Source organism: Oscarella lobularis, chromosome 8, assembly GCF_947507565.1.
Source record: "Oscarella lobularis chromosome 8, ooOscLobu1.1, whole genome shotgun sequence".
Lineage (NCBI taxonomy): Eukaryota > Metazoa > Porifera > Homoscleromorpha > Homosclerophorida > Oscarellidae > Oscarella > Oscarella lobularis.
In genome coordinates this window covers 289510-308343 of record NC_089182.1, presented here as the reverse complement: position 1 = coordinate 308343, position 18834 = coordinate 289510, and the positions used below count along the sequence as shown (strand labels likewise).

Genomic DNA, 18834 nt, shown 5'->3' with positions numbered 1-18834 from the left:
TCTTCGTCCTTTAGGCAGGAATTTCGCCCATCTTGTTCGTTCTACGCGACGATGAAACCGCTGAACTTCAGCAAGACGTTCGAGAAGTTTTCCGTTGGCGGCGAAGTTCGCACGGGATCGCGATCGTCGGCGAATCGCGTCGTTCCATATCTCGGCGAACTCGAACTCGTTTGCGACGATCTCACCACGACGTGCATCGCACGACGATCACAGCCGCGTATCGAAAAGTCGTTTCAGGTCAGCGCAGCGGGAGATCTCTTCTCCATTTATTCGTTTTTTTTGCTTTGTTTTTCCAGCTAACTGACAATATCAAGTCGGTTCAACTCGACGACGCGAAATTGAGCCTCTACGTCCTCTTGAAAGACGGGCAATATTTCCGCGTCGCTTCCAATCACATGGGCGACCAGCGCTACAAGTTCAATCGAGATGTGAAGAGATTCTCGAAGGCTATGATTGCGATCATGGAGAACGATTTGGACGCTTTTATTGACGGTTTGGAAATCAATTTTTTCGACGAAATATTTCGTTAATTAATTTTTTTAATTAGTGACTGGATTTCGTGCCGGATTGAGTCTATCAAAGTTGAAGGTAATATAATTTAAATTAGTCTATGATTTGTGCTTTCAATCAAATATTTTTATCTTAGAAGCCGGATTTGTCTTCAAGGGACGATGACGTATGTCTGTTTTTGGAAATCATAACAATTGGTATTTTCGAATCTTTTCTACAGACTTCCAAACAACGAAAACGAGTACATCAGGATAAATCGGAGGTACAATGAAACGACGTACAGTGTATGTTTCTTTCTGTATGGTCATTTTTTTGTTTTCTATAGAGTGCCTTGTCTAAAAGACCATCTCCACCGCGTAAAGAAAAAGAAAATGAAACTAATTCACTTCCCGACGACGTACGCCACAGCACTCATTATTCATATATAATATATATTAGAGACCTTTTTCTATAGCCTCTGACTTCTCATGAACCAACGACTCCCGGTAAATAGACGAAAACGATCTAAATAGAGTCGTCACCTAACCGAACTACTAGAAAACGTCAAAAAAGCGTCTCCATTATCATTCTATAAAGCAGATCGAGAACGATACGCGTCTCCCTTCGATAAAAGCTTGACATTAGATATGATGACGTCGCCGCCTCGACGTCACATTTTGCAACAACCGTCGACGCCGAAACGGAAGCCGCACTTCTCGGCGCGGGCGGCGACGTTGGTAAGCAAAGCGACCGAGCCCAAGCTTCGTCATCCTCCGAGGTCCCTAATGGATGGATTGACGAAAGCAGACGGGGGACAACTGAAACCGGGTTTTCGTCCTCTCGATGATGCGTCGAATCGAGCGTTGGCGCTCTCGCAGAAGACGAATACCGCGATGACGTCGCTTGGGCTTCATCGACGAGACGACGACGACGACGAAAACAAAGGGTGGGTGGGTGGGGGGGTGGGGGGAGATCTCGATATTATTTATATATTTTAATAGTTTTACTAATCTGGGTAACACGTGTTATATGAATGCAATTCTTCAAGCCCTTCTGAGCCTCAAAGCGTTTACTATGGATTTGGCAAACGACGCGCTGCTTCGAGCGGTCAATCGTAAATCTTTTTACGGGTGAGAACCTCCGTGGGGCAGAGGTTGAGAAATTTTCTTCATTTTCTCTTTTTTTTCTTTCTAGGTGCATGTACCGGCTTATGAGAGACGTCGAGACGGGCGCAATCAAAACCGTTCAAAACATTCATCTCGCCGAATTTAAAAAATGCCTCGAAATGGGATCGTCGAAATTTTCCGGCTACAGCCAACACGTAAGAAACAGTCATTAGTCACATGAATAAAAAATTAAATATATATATTGAATTTATTTTTTGAATTTGACTTCGCAGGATGCTCACGAGTTCTTAGCCGAATGTCTAAGTCGGCTCGAAGAGGACGTCAAAGGAGTTAATGGGAGGAGTGTTACGGAGGGAGAACAGCGCTCTCCCATATCGTTGAATTTTGAAAGTTGCGTTGAATCGAAAACGACGTGCAAAGAGTAAGAAGTCTCCTCTTTCTTAATAATTAATTAATTAATTAAATAATTTAGGTGTAAATATGAGACTGAGCTGGAGGAGAGTTACCATTCGTTTTCTCTTGATATTCCCCAACCGGATGTCTTGCCGAAGCCGTCACTGCAGCTGATGTTGGAACGATACTTCCAGGTACGCGATTTTATATCTGAACGCATCTTCTCCTATACAAAGATTTTTTAGGATGAAGTCGTCGAACGAACTTGTCCTCAATGTAGTTGCAAGCGATCGATTCGCAGTCAGAGTTTCCGTCGTCTTCCGCGGTACGCTTTTCTACGCGCATTGATGATATTTTTTAATCTTGATAGAATATTGATTCTGCTGGTGAAACGCTACGAAGTGACGGTCGCCGACGACGGGGTGGAATTGAAGAAGAGATCCGATTCCGTGACAATACCTTGTCGAATTGGAGTCGACTCGATTTGCCAGCCATCCGTGGAGAAACCGCCGCAGATGAAAAGCAAAAGGTACACACGTACGTCTAGATCATGGAAACACGCAAAATATTTTCGTAGAACGAACGAGAAATTGGAATCCAAATCCGTTACGGAGATGACCGAAGATGAACAGATTGAATTAGCTCTCAAGCAAAGTCTTCTCGAGTCAACTCCAAAGGATGACGAAGGCGCGAAGAAGCAGAACGACAACGGGGGCGGCGCGACGCCGGAGAGCGACGAGACGGAGAATGATCCCGTCCCTCGAGGAAGTGCCGACTTGACGTATGATTTGGTTAGCGTTGTTAGCCATCTCGGAGAGGCGTCATCAGCTGGTGAGCTCACCGCACTTTCCTTTTTTGATTTCGCTTGAACCGGACACGAACAGGCCACTACGTTGCCGACATCTATGACGTTGCAAAGGACGCGTGGAAGTCGTGCAACGACTCCATTGTGTCGAAGGTGAGAAATGGTTGCGTCTGCGTAATGCCGGCATCCTTTCGCTTTTTTTAAACCGGATCTTGCGTTTTTATTTAGACTTCGGAATCGAGAGTGAGAAAGGAACGTGGGAGTTGCGGCTACATTTTCTTTTTCGCACAAAGGTAATATGTTATGTTGCACGTAGCAGAACCAGAACCTCGGTTGCTAACCCGTGTGGGAGGAGGAGGAGGAGGAACCTATGATTCTCATGGTCAAACCGGGGTTCCTGCACGCAAAAGGATCTCTATGTTTTTCCTAGGCAAACGCTGTCGTCTCTGAAGTCGAGCTGAGTGCTGAACAGGGGACGTTAGTAGAGTAATTTATTTGGCTTATCGTTTATGCATCGTTAATGACGTTAATGAAGCAGAATTTAGATGCTGCACGTTTGCGGTTTGCTTAGAACTCGCCGCCCACCGGATGCTAAGACAGGATAAAAAAGAGCGCAGCTGCCTCCAAACGACTCATTCACCCACCCACCCTTCGAGATGTGGACGTCGTTGGCTCTACGCTCTCTTCTTCTTGCTCTTGCAGCGTCAAAAGCAACGTCATCATCCGATGCATGTCTTTTTTTCGAGGACAAGAGCACATGCGGAGGATTCGACTGCCTGGGCGGCATCGTCGTCGACAACAGGGAATGTCCGCGCTGCTTCCAGTGCGCTCAGCAAAAGAACGAAAAATGCGATTTGTCGTCGAGGCACTACTGCGACGACGGACTCGAATGCATGGACGGCGTGTGCCAGGGTACGGCGGATCGCTCGTGTCCGCGCGGAACGACTTTCAACGTCGGCTGCCTCAACTGTTCGTGCTCCGAAGGACGAACCCAATGTGACCAGAATCCAGAAGCGATTCGTCGGTGTCCGACACCGTCGACGCCGTTTTCGCCGACGCTGCCGCCGTGTCCAAGTGGCCACACACGGCGTCGGACGGCCGAATCGTGCTGCGAAGTACATGAGTGCGTCGCTTCTTGTCTCAGTCCTAGTGGCCTTTGCGAGCCGGGCGATCCGCCGATTATCATGAGACGTCCTCCGGCGAAAATTACGCCTGTCGTCGGCGATCCGTTCTCCTTTACCTTTACAGTCACCGGCAGCAACGTGGGTTACGATATCGTGGAGCCGTCAGACGGAGCGAATTACACTGTTGAAGACGTTGAAAGAGTCGAAGGAAGCGTTATCTTCGAAGCTTACAAGATCACTGTGAAAGGTTCCGTAGGAGGTGTCTATAATATCAGCGTTTCTAACGATTTCGAAACGTTATTTGTTGTTACTATCGTCCAATATGTAAAGGGTAAGTGATTTTGAAGATACCGGTAAATATTTTATTATGTATTTGACGATTTTAGCGCCTCCCGTGAGCAAATTCTGTGGCTTTGAGGTCGAGGAAGAAATGTGTCGTTGGAAGCCGTCAAGCAACCATGGAGTTGTATGGCAACGTCAAAAGGGACCGGCAAGGGGACCCACTGATATTACGGAGACCGGTCCCCAAGCGGGATTCGAAGGATCAGGTAAAGCAAAAATCATTTTTTATGTTTATCCCAAGACAAACGCGTGTTTTCTTTTTTAGAGTATTATGTGTACGTGGAGCGGAAAAGTGTGTACAAAGCAAACGACAGGGCGTCATTGTGCAGTCGAAAGATTCAACCAAAGCAGAATTATACAAGAATGAGTTTTGCTTATCATATGCACGGAGAGGATGTTGGCGATCTGCGTGTCAAGCAAACAATAAACTTCGGAAGTTTAAAGAATAGAACGACCTTATGGAAGCTTTCTGGAAATCAATCCGATGAATGGCAAACGGCAGAAGTTTTGCTCACTACTGAATCGTCGTTGTATAAACACATGACTATTTGTTTTGTCGTTAGAATTGATGGCGACAGCACAGAGGGAGATATTGCTATTGATAGCATCAAGTTTTCGTAAACTGTGTAGTGTGGGTGTGTCTATGTATGGATGAATGACGCATGGTAACGCGCTACCTTACGTTTACTGTGGCATCAGGGATCTTTCTGTGCGTTTGTGAGCACTGAGCCCGAACTCTTGCTTGCCACCAGCTCCATCGAGTGCAAAACGAACCGAATAATCCAGGTAAGATGCTCTTCGTTCAGTTCCAAAGCGCCAAGGAGCGCTTCGGCCTTCCTGATCGCCATTACGGGTCGAGGTCTCGCAGCGATGCCTCTACGTTAGTGAGCATAGGCTTCCAATCGCGATTGAGCCCGGACCCAACTGTAGGAAATAAAATCTATACCCGGATCTCATAAAGCGTGTAGGTGGTCTTACTATGATTTGCCAAATTGGTGATTGTTGTGAGTCATCTTGGGCAGGTGAGATCGGTTGCTCTCCTGATTTTATGTCTGACCTTACTGAACCCAATTCAATCATGACGTGAGGTACCCGTGGAAATCGTTTACACTATAGCTCTGCGTCAGGGCGGTTAGACGTAATTGCATTTCGTGGGATGGCGGGGTGTAGGAACCGGATCGTTTTCTCTTTTTTAAGAGGTTTTAGAGAGGGACCTGGGACCTGGGAACTACGGTCACATCCTGATTCCCGTTAGAACCTCGGTTAGATGGTAACCCGTGGGAAGAGACATACTGTAATGACTATCGTGGACCCATATGTTGTGGTCTTTGTGTAATTAAACCAGACAGCTAGCCAAGCCGAGGTTCCTGGCATTTTCCAGGGTGCAAACATCCGCTAGGCAAACGCTGTCGTCTATTCAGAGAGCCGAACAGGAGAGTGCCGGAAGAGTGGTACCATCGATCACGTTTGTGGCTCATCTACCTAGTTATTATGCATCGTTAGTCGAACAGAAATCAGGTGCCGTTTTATTAGTCGGCATCTGACGTGTGACAAAGGTCGCCATTATGAGTCTTGTGACGCACACTTGCGGTCCGGTTTTCACCGAATGGTGACCTCGGTGAACCCGCCCACCGGAAGTGCAAGACAAAAGAAACGATCGCGTGCGCGACTATAAAGGAACGTCGTCTCCTCCAACGATTTCATTCTCATTTCGTTCGAGATGTGGACGTCGTTGACTCTAAGCTTTCTCCTTCTTGCTCTCACCGCGGCACAATCGGTATTTCCTCCCTGCCGTCCCTGCATAAAGAGCCTATGCAAGACAACATTCGACTGCCCGGGCGGCATCGTCGTCGCAGACAAGCGCTGTCCGTGCTGCTACGAGTGCGCGAAGCAGGAGCACGAGTTATGCGATCCACCTGAACTGGAGGATGGATCACGATCATCGTGGCACTACTGCGACGACGGACTCGCGTGCAAGCAAGGCAGCGGCGAGCCAGTGTGTCAGGGCACAGCAAAACGCTCGTGCACGCGCGGAGCGACTTTCAACATTGGCTGCCTGAACTGTTCGTGCTCCGAAGGACGAGTCCGATGCAACGAGAATCCCGAAGCGACGAAGTGTCCGCCTACGCTGTCGTGTCCAGAGGGCGCCGAACGGCGTCAGACGGCGGAATCGTGCTGCGACGTGTGCGTCTTACCTTGCCCTAATCCCACCAGGTGCGAGGACGACCCGCCCCAAATCGGGATAAATCCTCCGGCGAAGGTGACGGCCGTCGTCGGCCAGCCGTTCTCCTTCTTCTTTACAGTGAAGGGCCCTAATTTGGGTTACGAAATCGTTGAGCCGTCAAACGGAGCGAATTACACCGTCAATAAAATTGAACCAGTTGCCGGAAATCGTGCCCTCAAAGCTTTCGAGGTCACGGTGACGGGTTTTGCAGAAGGCGTCTATAATATCTGTGTTTCAAATGATGCGGCAACGGTTTGTGTTCTTACTATGGTTCAATATATAAAACGTAAGCAATAATTAGCATAATTAGCATAATTAGCATAAGATAGCATAATTATGTTTGTATTTCATGATGTTAGGACCTTCTGCAAGCAAATTCTGTGGCTTTGAGGTCGGGGAAGGACTATGTCATTGGAAGTCGTCAAGCAAAAAGAACCTTGCGTGGAAACGTGGAAGGGGATCCACTGATACTCTTGGTACTGGTCCTCAAACGGGATACAGCGGATCAGGTAAAAGCAGAAACTTATTTTCTATAGCAAAACCGTATCACCTTTCTTTAGAGTACTATGTGTACGCGGAAAGACCATTTAAGGCCATTCACGGTGACACGGTGTTGCTGTGCAGTCCAAAGATTAAACCGCAGCAGAAATATACAAGAATGAGTTTTGCTTATCATATGCACGGAAAGGACGTTGGCAAGCTGCGTGTAAAGCAAATAGTGAACTATGGAAGCTGTGCACCAGCAAAAAAACCAACCTTATGGAGGCGCTCTGGAAGTCAATCCAGTGAATGGCAAATGGCTGAAGTTTTGCTCACTACTGAACCGTCGTGGTATAAATTCATGACTATTTGTTTTCTCGTTCAAATTGGCGGCAGCGGAACAGAGGGAGATATTGCTATTGATAACATCAAATTTTGTTAGGCGTGGATGTGATGAATGACGTAGTCGTAACGCGCTATCCAATACAATCTTCTTTCTTTTCTTTCTTTCTTCTTTCTGTCGTCTGGCGCTCGTTACGTCTCTCCTTGAGCTAAGGTAAACGTGCAAGACGAGATCGGCGTGGCAGCGATGGTCTGGGCTCGGAAATCGTTGTAGTCGAACAAACTCGACCCCTGCGCTGCATTGCAATGTGCAGTGAAGTTCAAAAGGAGCGAAACAACCCCGGTAAGACGCTGCTAATTCGTTCCGATCCAAAGCGGGGAGTGTTCTTCAGTCTTGCTTCCTTTTTCGCACTGCGAGGTCTCGTAACGCGTCGGAAAAGCATTTCGCTTATCGCCTACGGTTTGTTTTGCGGTGCGCTTCGATCGAAAAATAGCCTGAAGGTTTCAAGCATCGTTTTGATGAGTTCCTTTCAGTTTCCGATTTCTAAAATTTTGCTATGTGAAAATTGACTTCAAATTTTTTAGATACTGATGTAAGCGTGACTGGGAATACGGCGACGGGAACGAAAAGGCAGACCGAGGTCCTATTGGCAAGACGGACACGTCGCGTGTGAAATTTTCCGCCCTGTATGCTGCAGAAGAGGTACACGGTGAGGACGGCCCAGCTAGCTGCCCGGGCCACGGGGAATTCAAACTTAATTACAAGGTGCGTTCCCTTGAAGTGTGCGTGGCCTCGAGGAGAAAAACTACCCAATTTCTGGCTTGTCTCCCGCTTGAGGCTACTTTCCTCTGTGGTAGTCTCTACAGCAGAATGTGCCTGTATCCAGTGCTCTGGGCTGAATTCCTCGTAGACGAAAACGCATTTATCATTGACTTATTGTATTTGCATGTTAGCTGTGCTGTAGTTAGGGTGGACGGGTCCTGAGCACAACCCCATAAATAAAATTATGAAACTGCTCTGCCGGGGTCCTGGGCAAGACCCCGTCAACAAAAAAGGCGCCGGACGCAATGTGTGTAATAGATCTTTTTATTTAATAAACACGGAAATAAACCGGAAGTACAAAAAATTTGCACATAGTCTTTTCTACGTTCGCTGTCCACCTGCACGGACCACGAGGGGTTCATGCAGGCTTCAGAGTGGGGGTCACTCCATACTCCCCTCGATCGGAGTTACAGCCTGTTTATTCTCCTGGCTCAGACGCCTGGGACTGGCAGCCCTCGGATGTGAGTTCTGCCAACCTGATTTCCAGGGGGACCACTTTTTTACCCACCGCAGTCCTGGAGGGGGGAGGGTGCACTGCATAACCCTCATCAACAGGTGGAGCCAATTTAACCTCTTGGCAACCGAGTTGGGCCGGTTTTATTTAGTCACCCCGGGGCCCAGGGGTGAACGAAGACATCGGAAAGCTCTTCATCAACCTCGTCCGTATGATCCTTTGATGAACCTACAAGAACAAGAAAGAGAGAGTCAAAGAAAAAGAAAATTATACCTGTTTCAGTAAGAGTGAACGTTTTGCTCTCGTCCCAGTTAATTATTGATTTTCTTTCCAGTGGTTTTTTCTGTGTCGTTCTTCCCAGCCATCCCTAAGGCACGCTGTCCCTTCCCTCTCAACCAGATGAGAAAAGACATCGTTGAAGGTTTCATTAGCCAATTTTCGTCAATGATAATTGATTTGTCCTTATTTGAGCAACTCCTCCTCCGGCATTCAGAGACTCCAGCTTTAGTGAGATAGGCAGTTTCGCTCGGCCCACAGGAATATATGCCTGAGTCTGTCTCGTTGGATCAGGGAAAGAACTAGACAAAAAAATAACTGGAAAAATCAAGTTTCCGCATCTGCCTCGTCCGATTGAAGATTCCATTGGTCAGCTCGTGAAAAAAATTCAATTTATCGCCATTCGAGCAATTCGAAGATGACACGCGGCGCAATTGACTTCGTCTCACGCAAACGTCATACGAGAAGTGATGAAATTAAATTTCGTAAAAGCCTGTCGTTCGAGCGAAGGAAGGCAATGGACAGAGCCTTCTGGCAATGGATGCCTTGTCACGTGGCAAACCTAAGAGGGCCTCCTAGATTTTCAGACCGCGATCGTCTCATTTCTTAGCTTTCCATCTCGTCTTTAGTTAATAGACGTACTTTTCGTTCGTGCGCGCTTCTTGGCGGCTATACGAAGAGAAAAAGTCGAGAGGATTGCCAGACCCTTCGCGCATAAGAGAATCGCTTTACCTTTCGAAAAACCAAGGTCTACGCAAACGCAGGCGCTGGCGAAAATTGCTGTCCGAAGGAAAGCGACGACGAAAAAGACGATGACGCATTTCGCGTAAAAGAAAAGCGCGCTAATGGTCTGTACGCGCGCGAAAATGAGTGGCGAAATAATGAAAAGTACTCTTACCTAAAAGGATTGTCGATCGTTCCAGTTTGACCACGTTCTTTCCACCATCTTGTTTCGATGCGAGCGACAAATCTTACATCATCTAAAGAAATCGTTATGCAATCTATCGCGTCAAACCGGTTTGCGTTTCACGCCTCTATCTTTCGGACCAATGAGAGCGTTTAGCGAGCCCAACGTGACCCAAACGGACCAATCAGCGCGCTGGGCGGGGCTACAGGGTTCAAAAGCGAAGCGCACACCGATTTCCCCTCAGTTGCGGCTGAGGGTGGATGCGTCGCGGTTCGCTGCGTCTCTTCCTTGATCGGACCGGCTCGGGGGAAGACAAAAGGCAAGTCCCGGGTTGTTGTTTCAGCGTGGCCCACGGATTAATCCCGTGCCGGAGCCCGTAGGCAGGGCGATGGGGGGCTTCGGCCTCGGTTTACGCACTGGGCGTAAAGGTCGCCAAAGTCTTATTGTTGCCAACAAGTACGGCCCGCGCTAGGCTCGAGCGGGCACGACTGTACTGTATTTAGTTAAACACAAAGAAAGAACCGACAGAAAGCAGAAAAGAGATAGTGAAGGGGACGGGAATAGACAGGGGAAGGGGGATGCATGCATAGAATCAATATATTAATCAGAGAAAAATCGAATGTCAGTGTCATGAGGACCCAAGCGATCACCCACCGTAGACCCCGGGACGAGAAGTGCACGACTTGGAGGGGGTGTTCATTTACGGTCTGGTTGCCGGCACTTTTCTCACCCGAGAGGCACGATTAGACGGAGGATGACCTGGTCCAGGAGACTTCGACTTGGGCATTGCACTGCCTTTCCTGTCGACTCCTACAAACAGTGGTCGGCCGTTCTCCACTTCCGCAAGCTCCGGTTCTTCTCAGGAACATATACCGAAGAGTTTGGTACCAACGAGCCGGGGGACTCGGTTTTAGGGGCCGACTCTCGTCCAGGCGGTACTGATCGGAGTGGCCGAGGACCCGCAACTCGCCCTAAATTTTTGGAACGGGTGGTCATCGCTTGCGGTGGCTGCCTTGGGCTACGAAAGCGTCCAAACCTCCCCGTGGTGTAGCCTGGGTAACGCGAATATGGACGCAACGAAAAAGGTACGTAAAACGATGATTTGACAGAGACTAACCTTCTTTTCTTTTCTAGGCGGATACGTGGCGAGAGGGCAGAAGAAAACGAACTCGAAGATAAGAAGCCGAGAGAATGAAGACGGGACGATAGGATTTTGCATGCATGTGCCACGTTTTTTTGTAGATTTATTTCTAAATAAATAAATGAATTCCTACACGAGTTGTCGTAAAAATAGCCGACTTGGAACTTCCGCTTGTCCGTCGTTTTGAGCTGCGAGCCAATTCGGTATCGCGTCATCGCTTCTCGCTCGTTTATTCTCGTCCTTTTTCTTGCCTGTACACGAACGACCCGTCTTCAGCAACGAGCTAGCTGAATCGTCGACAGGAGCGATGAGAAATCGTCGAAAAGAACGTCGGAAGCGAAAAACAATTCGTGGGGACCCCGGCCTCTCGTTCGAGTTCCTTTCCTACCCCCGTTGCACGCTTACTTTTCTGTTTTTGAGCAGCCGATCAAAAGGGCAGTCGAGAATTGCACGAGCGTGCGCGATTGCGGAGTTTATAGAGCGAACATACTCCAACGTGTTTTTTACGGGAATTTTATTTTTTCACTTCCTGACACCCTATACCCCCCTTGCATCCTTAAAAGCGTTCTACAGTACTGAAGCATAAACTAAAACAGCTATTACTTAGTTACCTTACGAAGGAAACCCCATTTTCTGATTTTCTTTCATGATAGCAACGCTCTTCTTCACTCTCAAAGCCGTAAGTCGTGCTGGTCCGTTGGCATACCAGCATTCCTTCATAATTTTAGCCATCAATTTCAAGTTCTAAAGAAACAACGTAATCTTTCTTTGCCAAGACTAAGAAATGCCATGCACTTACGTCATTATATTCCCATCGTTCAGGAATCAAGGGCCTATAGCCATCACAGCAGACGACCTTCTTCATTTCTTCAATTGGAGGATCAGGAGCCACGCAATCGTAGTAGGGAAGCTGGTAATCATCAGCAGGCATATCTAAAAAAAAAACACAGACAACCTACATCAAGAAAATACATTATCTATTTAATTTTACCTGGACATTCACATCTCCTCGCAATCTCCCAATAAACGAGTCCCATAGCGTAGACGTCGCACTGCTTAAACGAATCAAAGAGCTTATAATTCAGCGTGCCATCCAGCACTTCCGGCGCCATGTAGCGTTTCGTTCCCTGCTGCAAATTCCGCGATATATGCTCAATGGTATCATGCACGAGATCGTGACGCACAGCCAATCCAAAATCGGCAATACAACACTGGCCATCGTTTTTGACAAGAATATTCTTGCTCTTGATATCGCGATGGGCAATCGCCGGCTTGTGAGCGAGACCCGGCTGACTTTTCGAGCCCATTATCTCCATGTGCAGATGCGCGAGACCGCTCGCAATCGACGCGGCGAAACGATACATCTGATACGGAGTAATGGTCTCGCGGCTGATGACGTCGAAGAGGGAACCGCGCGGATGATAATCCATAACCATCCATAACTGCGTCCACGTGCCTATGTCCAAATTGTCCGCCGCTATGAAACCGAGAACGTTCTCGTGATGTAGCATTGCCGTCTGATACATCTCCGCTTCTTGAAACCAAGACTGTTCGTCGCGCGACGAGAGAATTTTCACGGCGATTTCGTCGTGACGCCACGCGCCGAGCCACACTTCGCCGAAGCGTCCCGTCCCAATGCATCGTTTCAATTCGATTTGACGCGCTATCGTTCGTTGCTCGAGCAACGGCAGACCCGATCCGCTACCCGAGCACGTGATTTCCAACATTTCAATCGATTGACCGTTTTCCACGATTCCGCCGTTTTCGCGTCCCGTTGCCATAGAGACGGTAGTAGTAGTAGCAGCACCATTGTGACGTCGCCGAAGAAGACTCCGTTCCCGAATTTTCGTCACCACGGCAGCGACGACGACGATAATAAGACAGGCGACGGCAATTGGAACGACGACGGCGAGAACGATGAGAAGTGTCCCGGATGACGACGACGGAGACTCGGGCGATTCGACAGAAGGCGTTGCCATAGGAGGCGTCGTATTGAGCGGTTTGTTGCAGAAATCGGTTGTACAGCAAAGGCGCGTCGATTCAAGATTACAGGTGATGGAAGGCCGACTCGCGCAGCCGTAGATGAATCCGCCGGCGTCCGTCTTTTGAATGAGGCACTCTCCGTCGGCGCAGTTGTCGTAGTTGATACCGTCGCAATTGTCTTCGGAGCAGTAGCAGCGAAGCGCGGAAACTTCTATAGAGACGACGAGGGGCGAGGAGGGAGAGGGGAAGAGAAAATGAATAAAAGATGAGGCGGATGTTGAGGGTTGAAGAAGAACAGATGGAATGCGAGTCGTTTTTCCGCACCAAGTTATCTTGTGCCCGTCTAAATAGGCGTGCGCGCGCGCGCGCGAGGACTTACCTTGACCGTGAAGAAGGACGATTCCGACGAGGAGCGATCGTACGAGTGATCGTTTCCAGACGATAGCCCGCGGTTTTCTCATCGAGGCGGATGCGGAGTCGATTCGAGCCGATGCCATTTCGTACGAGCAGGAAGAGCTACGAGACGTTGGCGAGACGTGTGGGTAGAGTTCTCGCGGTCGTTCGTACGGGAAACCTCGCACGGTGACGTCATCACGTTAAACTAGAGAATGATGGCCCGGTGTTCACCGTGTTGCCATCATGCAGAGCCTCCCACCGCTTACCGTACGCGAGTGCATAACATAGTGTGACGTCATAGTTTTTATGTTGTCACATATTCACGTTGTCATTACAGCCGTTAGCTACTACTAGTACTAGTACAGCTCAGTCCTACCTACATACTGTAAATACAGTACTTGCATGATTGCTGTGTTTTCCTAATTAGGCGCTTTTCTGACGTACAGTACAGTGCGTGCCAGCATAAATGGCCACAAAACGCGCGCTAAGATCACTGTAGATCACTCGCTGCAAGACATACAGTGTCACTGTGTGTCAACGAAAATCACTCTAATGCCTATTTTAAACAGGGATGTCAGTTTGATTTTTGTGGGACGTACTCCCAAAGATTTAAATTTTTTGCAAGTTTAGCGCGCGCTAATAAAAAAGTTTCTGAAACGGCAAATTTTGTAAAGGAAAGAACATTTTCAAATTCGCCGATAATAAATTTCTAAACAATGCACGTGAGAAGCCATTTATAGAGTGAGTTTCTTTCTAACTTGATCCCTAACGGAAAAAAATGCATTTCTATTTACGTCACGTGACATCCGTTTCTTTCCACCGAATTACTGTATTGAAAATCAAAGATAATGAAGTTTTAGAAAATGGTATAAAGTGACAGATGAGTTTATGAAAGCCGTCATATGTTGTTTGAAACTGGAAAAAAAGGAACTTTTCTGTGTTCTTAGCAAAACGTATAGAAACGTTGTCTGCGGTGAAATCAAAACCGTTTTCTTACAAAATAGACGTAAATAGAAATGCTAGACTTCATTGGAAATCCTTGATGTGACGATCAAACGTCAAAACTACGCCAAATGTAAACTACGCTCTGAATTCCTCGCGCGCTACTAAAAGTCCCGTTTGGCCATTTATGCTGGCACGCACTGTACTGTATTTTCACGTTAAATAAATAAAACGCGCAAAGGAATATGTACTTAGATGCGACTTTCCATTTCTAATTGATCTTCGCTTCCCGTGTCCGTGCGCACGCCCGCCATCTCCATTTCCCTCAGTTCGGCAATGGACATGGCTTGAATAAAAACTACGTCAGAATTTCCTCCTAAAAGAACGATTTATCAATTAGGTTTATTATGTAATGTAATAAGTCAATTACCTGTAGCTTGTTCATTGGATAATACTTCGTCTAGAATAGTGCTCCCAGTAAAGCTGACTTGCCTGTTAGTCGACAGAGGATTTCTCTTCAAAATGCACATACAATAGTCATGCCTATAAATAGTATTCTTATCGACTTACTTTTGGAGTGCTTGCCGCTTGGAAATTAGCAGACAAAAGAGACGACCAACGCGTCATACCGTTTCCAATCGATGAGCCCATTTCGGAGGGCGACAGCGACGTCGCGAGATCGCCAATTCCAGACGTCTCGTCATCTGGAGCAGCAGCCGAATCATCATCTAAAAATATTTAAAAATATTATTAACATGCCTCCCCCTAAACCCAACTTCTATAATTTCTTCTCACCTTGTGTCTGAATACGCGGAATGACGTTCAATGAGTACTAACAATAAAAGGTATTCATATAGAACACAGCCTCTTTTCTATTGCATACCACTTCTGGTGCTCCCCTATTTACAAGAACATTCGAATTCTGACTGGATGAACTTAAATCCTTCTCGGCCGCGCATCCGCACATCAAACTGAATTTATCCTTAACCTTGATGCATATATATAGAACAAATTGTGTGCTTAGGGATTTTCGTTTACCGCATTATCCAGTACGCAGAGAAAAGCGAATACTAGTACACCCTACGAAAGTGACTCTTCTCCACGTTATGCAAATACCTGAGGCAGCTGACTCTCACCTCAATGGCAGTGTTGGCTATAAATAAATAAATTAGGTAGTCCAAATGAGACTCCCAGTAGATCCAAAGCAGGGCGGAAATCCAAGCCAATGTCTGAGTTGCTAGAATCAAAAGAAGGCCAGTCTTCTTCAGCCTGTGGAATATATCAGACAGGAGTTAAGGAAAGTGAGCGAGGGGAGAATCGGCTTACATGAGCTGGGGTCTCATATGAGACTCTTCACGTGTTCGACAGCAGGCACAGGCGGCAATGAGCCAAATAAAAAAAGCCACCTAGGGAGATATATCTCAATTTAGCATTATTAGCACTAATGCAAGGTTGTATCTTACCAATGAGAGTCCAGCTGTTGGACCGATAACAATCCACGCGTAATCAACAGAAAGAAAGCAACTAAAAATAGAATAATTAGAATGCTTTTAAGACGTTCGTCACACAAACGCACAAGCCAGCATTGCAGCCATAGGAATCATAGACAAAGTAGCTCCACAGTCCAACATAGATAATCGCAATTCCTAAAGAGAGAAAAACCACTTTGCGTGACAAAAGCGAGAATTTTTTCTACTACTGACCCCAAAGTAAGGGAAGGACTAGTTTGAGCCGATGAACGTCGAAACAGGTTCCCATACGACCGACAGCTGCGTGACACAACTCGACGGCTTCACCAACAAGCCACAGAAAAGCAAGTACAACGAATAAGTGAAAACTAATAGCAATTCCCCTGCAAACAGCCTAAGAAAAAAAAGTGACCAAGGCGCTATGCAAAACGATAGCCAGGTACCTGCGACGAACTGCCATTGATACTGATAGCAAATAAGACGTTGCACGCCAATAGGCAAAGGCAGAGATTTGCGTGGGCGACGGCCCGTTTCGAACGTATGCGTCTACATAGGCACAGAATAATGGAATTCAAAGATTGAAGCGTTTACGGTCATTTACTTGAAGCAGATGAAGATGAATAGCGAAATCGAAAGAAAGACGGCGGCAATGGCACAGCCCACGTAGACGGCCAATTTTTTCTTGGTGAAAGCGGCCGGTTGTGAAATTGCCTATAAAGCGTTCATTTAGCGAGGGATTGAATAGGTCAAAGGTTGATGCATACCTCTCCGGGTATTACAGTGAAATGAGTCAGGTGGTCACATTGACAAATGACAGTGCCATTTGACTCATATTGCTTCTGCACCTTACAGCCCTCGCTTGACCAACTGCCACCCATTTGACTAGAGCTAAAAAAAAGAACCTCTCTTAGTAAATCATCGTAAAAATTTCTTGTATTATCCTACCTATTAAATTTCCAAAATACGCACGACAGGGACCGAACGACTTCGCCGAAGAAACGCGTATTGAATACCAATTCGATGTGATCACTCAAATTTCGCACGGCACCCGTAGAAACGGAAGCGGCAATGACTTCTGTTCCATTGACCTCGCCACTTTGAAACAACTTGCTAGTGCTATAGGAGACGAACCACCATCGATGAAAAACGCCGTGTTGCAAGGGTTTTTCCAGCGCCTCTCCGGATAATTCCAATTGGGTTCTGTCGCTCAAGCTGTCGAATAAAAATCCGCGGGTTTGGTTTTCAGGAGACGCGGGTATCGTTTTGGGATCCACTCCGACGACGAGAAGTTTGAGATTGCTGAAAGCCCAAGAAAATGTACTGCTTGTTAAATTGAGCGAAACGTTTTGAGCAACGTCATCAATCAAGTTCAATAGCCTAAAACGACAAAAAAAGTCGCAATTTTTTTTAAAAAAAAGGAACTATAGTTACCTGACAGATGTGTTATTGGCCTCTTGGCTTTTCGTCAGCTTTTCTTCGTCAAAATCCATTAGATGACTTGCCGTTTCCATCACATAGCGAGCCGTCTAGGTAAAAAAAAAGATGACCTGTGAGGCTGTCTCTCGTCGACGTTCATTTCCTCTCTTCTACCTCGTTGATTTCTAGGCCAACGATTGTTTCCATCAAATCGACAACCGCGCTGACAATTTCACTCGATCCCGCCGACTTCGACGTATCCGACGTTAACCTGCTCAAGTTCTTCGCCACGTTCGTCACGTTTTCCTTTCCAACGCCCGCCTAAAGTAAACAAACGTCTAGAAGGCCAAAAGGAGAGCGCGCCCGCACAAAGAGACATATAAAAAAGAAAGGAATCCAAAATAGAAGTCTATATGAAAAATTCCTACAGATAGACTCTAATAGTAGTGTACTACAGTGTCTATGATGAATAAAGGGAATAAGAAGGAAGTGGTACTTCTAAGCACGGGGCGGAAAATCGCTTCCCACCAAAACCCGAGGAAATACAAACAAACTCCCCACCCATCGTTGGCTCCTCTTACCTTCATCAACAACCGGATCTCGTGTGCTGGACTGAGACTTGTACGACTGGGCGTGAAAGTGGGCGTGGGCGACGGCGTTTCGAAAAAAATCGTCGACGGAGAAAACGACGACGAAAGCGCTCGAAAATTACGAACGACGATCGTCGACATCGGCGCCGGACGCGTGAACGGCAGCGGCGTCGACATCGTCGGCGTCGATCGCAATTCCGTCGAACGAACGATCGGCGTGGGGTGGAGCAACGATTCAGTCAAAAGAGCGGTCGACGTGGGGTCATCAGTCAAAAGAGCGCTAAACGTGGGAGGGGGGCAGCACGGGCTCAAATTCGCAGTCCCATTGAAATCGTATAAAGCGATCGCGTGCCGCTCGTCCGCGTCGCCACCCGCGAAGTCGACGAGTCGCGATAGACAGCCGACGAAGCCGTCGACACCGAAATCGAACGATATCGGCTCGCCGTTCGGCCACGGCGCGCCGTAATCGCGCGCGACGCTTCGTTGCGAATCGAGCGCGACGACGAATTCGCTCGCGCTGAATTCGATTTCGATACGATTCCACGTCGTCGCGATCGACGTGTAGTTGAGAAGCGCTTCGGGTTCGGCGTCGTCGGCGCCGAAAATGATCGCGAGAAAGCGAGCGTCTCGAATCGATACGCGGAAGAGAAAACGTTGCGTTGTTGTCGTTTGCGCGCGTACGAGCGTTCCGCTTTCGCTCGTCGACGAGAATCGGAAAGATAGTTTAGTTGTCGATGAGAGCTCTAGCGTTGCGTTCGATGTCGATTCGAAAAGAACGCCGTCCCGGTCTATGAGGAGGGGGGTGAAATTCAGTCATAAAGCCGGAAGACTGCGACTCTCACCTTCGTTCGAGTCGCAGGGGCTCGTAGAGACGAGCGACGTGGCGAGGAGCGCGATACTTAGCGTTAGGAAAAGGCTAGCGGCGATCCGTCGTTCCATCGACGTCACACTTACACGCGGGGCCCCAGTTTTCTCTCGCGTGCGCTCGTTCTCCTTCTTCGTCCGTTCGCCGTCGTCGCGATTTGCGTGCGCGCGTCAGTCCGCGACGTCGTTTCTAAGACAAGGCTGCTGTAGAGACTAGAGAAGTTGCTGTAGAGAGGGACAACTGCGC

The 18834-nt window shown here is 47.6% G+C and overlaps 4 protein-coding genes and 2 long non-coding RNA genes across 8 annotated transcripts; 2 read left to right on the top strand and 4 right to left on the bottom strand.

Moving 5' to 3' along the window:
• LOC136190257 (ubiquitin carboxyl-terminal hydrolase 37-like) lies at positions 1 to 4956 on the top strand. 3 transcript variants are annotated; one of them, XM_065978367.1, is made up of 19 exons: positions 1 to 237; positions 297 to 492; positions 548 to 588; positions 647 to 676; positions 731 to 772; positions 836 to 907; positions 965 to 995; positions 1048 to 1435; positions 1491 to 1619; positions 1684 to 1810; positions 1889 to 2037; positions 2089 to 2203; positions 2255 to 2334; positions 2380 to 2840; positions 2894 to 2967; positions 3043 to 3107; positions 3245 to 4269; positions 4325 to 4486; positions 4546 to 4956. In XM_065978367.1, exons 1-17 carry the CDS (start codon positions 52 to 54, stop codon positions 3273 to 3275), a joined length of 2217 nt encoding a protein of 738 aa, XP_065834439.1. In that variant the 5' UTR covers positions 1 to 51; the 3' UTR covers positions 3276 to 4269; positions 4325 to 4486; positions 4546 to 4956. The 3 variants fall into 3 exon arrangements, with proteins under 3 accessions (XP_065834439.1, XP_065834440.1, XP_065834437.1); XM_065978368.1 differs by having other exon boundaries at positions 2255 to 2538; positions 2587 to 2840; XM_065978365.1 differs by having other exon boundaries at positions 2255 to 2840.
• LOC136190269 (uncharacterized) lies at positions 1716 to 5694 on the bottom strand. The gene is made up of 3 exons (XR_010670532.1): positions 5259 to 5694; positions 4963 to 5204; positions 1716 to 4902 (listed from the first exon to the last, which is right to left on the bottom strand). It is a non-coding gene; the product is annotated as an uncharacterized lncRNA (long non-coding RNA).
• A 281-nt stretch (positions 5695 to 5975) lies between these two features.
• On the top strand, positions 5976 to 7491 carry LOC136190262 (uncharacterized). Its single transcript, XM_065978373.1, has 3 exons — positions 5976 to 6790; positions 6864 to 7013; positions 7065 to 7491. The coding sequence occupies exons 1-3, from the start codon at positions 6001 to 6003 to the stop codon at positions 7424 to 7426; spliced, it is 1302 nt and encodes a 433-aa protein (XP_065834445.1). The 5' UTR covers positions 5976 to 6000; the 3' UTR covers positions 7427 to 7491.
• Positions 7492 to 8621: 1130 nt separating this feature from the next.
• LOC136190271 (uncharacterized) lies at positions 8622 to 9797 on the bottom strand. The gene is made up of 3 exons (XR_010670534.1): positions 9778 to 9797; positions 9612 to 9729; positions 8622 to 9548 (listed from the first exon to the last, which is right to left on the bottom strand). It is a non-coding gene; the product is annotated as an uncharacterized lncRNA (long non-coding RNA).
• Positions 9798 to 11424: 1627 nt separating this feature from the next.
• On the bottom strand, positions 11425 to 13475 carry LOC136190364 (TGF-beta receptor type-1-like). Its single transcript, XM_065978497.1, has 4 exons — positions 13290 to 13475; positions 11919 to 13121; positions 11727 to 11860; positions 11425 to 11671 (listed from the first exon to the last, which is right to left on the bottom strand). The coding sequence occupies exons 1-4, from the start codon at positions 13405 to 13407 to the stop codon at positions 11540 to 11542; spliced, it is 1587 nt and encodes a 528-aa protein (XP_065834569.1). The 5' UTR covers positions 13408 to 13475; the 3' UTR covers positions 11425 to 11539.
• Positions 13476 to 13561: 86 nt separating this feature from the next.
• On the bottom strand, positions 13562 to 18815 carry LOC136190361 (adhesion G-protein coupled receptor G2-like). Its single transcript, XM_065978492.1, has 19 exons — positions 18566 to 18815; positions 17715 to 18511; positions 17308 to 17454; positions 17149 to 17243; positions 16663 to 17094; positions 16482 to 16605; positions 16319 to 16428; positions 16161 to 16263; positions 15952 to 16111; positions 15825 to 15894; positions 15712 to 15772; positions 15575 to 15654; positions 15385 to 15517; positions 15287 to 15328; positions 15132 to 15236; positions 15044 to 15080; positions 14819 to 14976; positions 14679 to 14763; positions 13562 to 14624 (listed from the first exon to the last, which is right to left on the bottom strand). Exons 1-19 carry the CDS (start codon positions 18660 to 18662, stop codon positions 14500 to 14502), a joined length of 2961 nt encoding a protein of 986 aa, XP_065834564.1. The 5' UTR covers positions 18663 to 18815; the 3' UTR covers positions 13562 to 14499.
• Between the last annotated feature and the right edge of the window lie 19 nt (positions 18816 to 18834).

Excerpts from the sequence above, each read along its gene's own strand:
- LOC136190262 (XM_065978373.1), top strand. The coding sequence starts at position 6,001 with ATGTGGACGTCGTTGACTCTAAGCTTTCTCCTTCTTGCTCTCACCGCG. Across the intron at positions 6,791-6,863 it reads TATGGTTCAATATATAAAAC|GACCTTCTGCAAGCAAATTC; the intron begins GTAAGCAATAAT and ends TCATGATGTTAG. Across the intron at positions 7,014-7,064 it reads AACGGGATACAGCGGATCAG|AGTACTATGTGTACGCGGAA; the intron begins GTAAAAGCAGAA and ends ACCTTTCTTTAG.
- LOC136190361 (XM_065978492.1), bottom strand. The coding sequence starts at position 18,662 with ATGGAACGACGGATCGCCGCTAGCCTTTTCCTAACGCTAAGTATCGCG. Across the intron at positions 15,773-15,824 it reads TATGGCTGCAATGCTGGCTT|TTGCTTTCTTTCTGTTGATT; the intron begins GTGCGTTTGTGT and ends TTCTATTTTTAG. Across the intron at positions 15,237-15,286 it reads TCTGCGTACTGGATAATGCG|GTTAAGGATAAATTCAGTTT; the intron begins GTAAACGAAAAT and ends ATATGCATCAAG.
- LOC136190364 (XM_065978497.1), bottom strand. The coding sequence starts at position 13,407 with ATGGCATCGGCTCGAATCGACTCCGCATCCGCCTCGATGAGAAAACCG. Across the intron at positions 11,861-11,918 it reads GAGGAGATGTGAATGTCCAG|ATATGCCTGCTGATGATTAC; the intron begins GTAAAATTAAAT and ends TTTTTTTTTTAG. Across the intron at positions 11,672-11,726 it reads AACGATGGGAATATAATGAC|AACTTGAAATTGATGGCTAA; the intron begins GTAAGTGCATGG and ends TTGTTTCTTTAG.
- LOC136190257 (XM_065978365.1), top strand. The coding sequence starts at position 52 with ATGAAACCGCTGAACTTCAGCAAGACGTTCGAGAAGTTTTCCGTTGGC. Across the intron at positions 493-547 it reads TTTGGACGCTTTTATTGACG|TGACTGGATTTCGTGCCGGA; the intron begins GTTTGGAAATCA and ends TTTTTTAATTAG. Across the intron at positions 2,968-3,042 it reads ACGACTCCATTGTGTCGAAG|ACTTCGGAATCGAGAGTGAG; the intron begins GTGAGAAATGGT and ends GTTTTTATTTAG.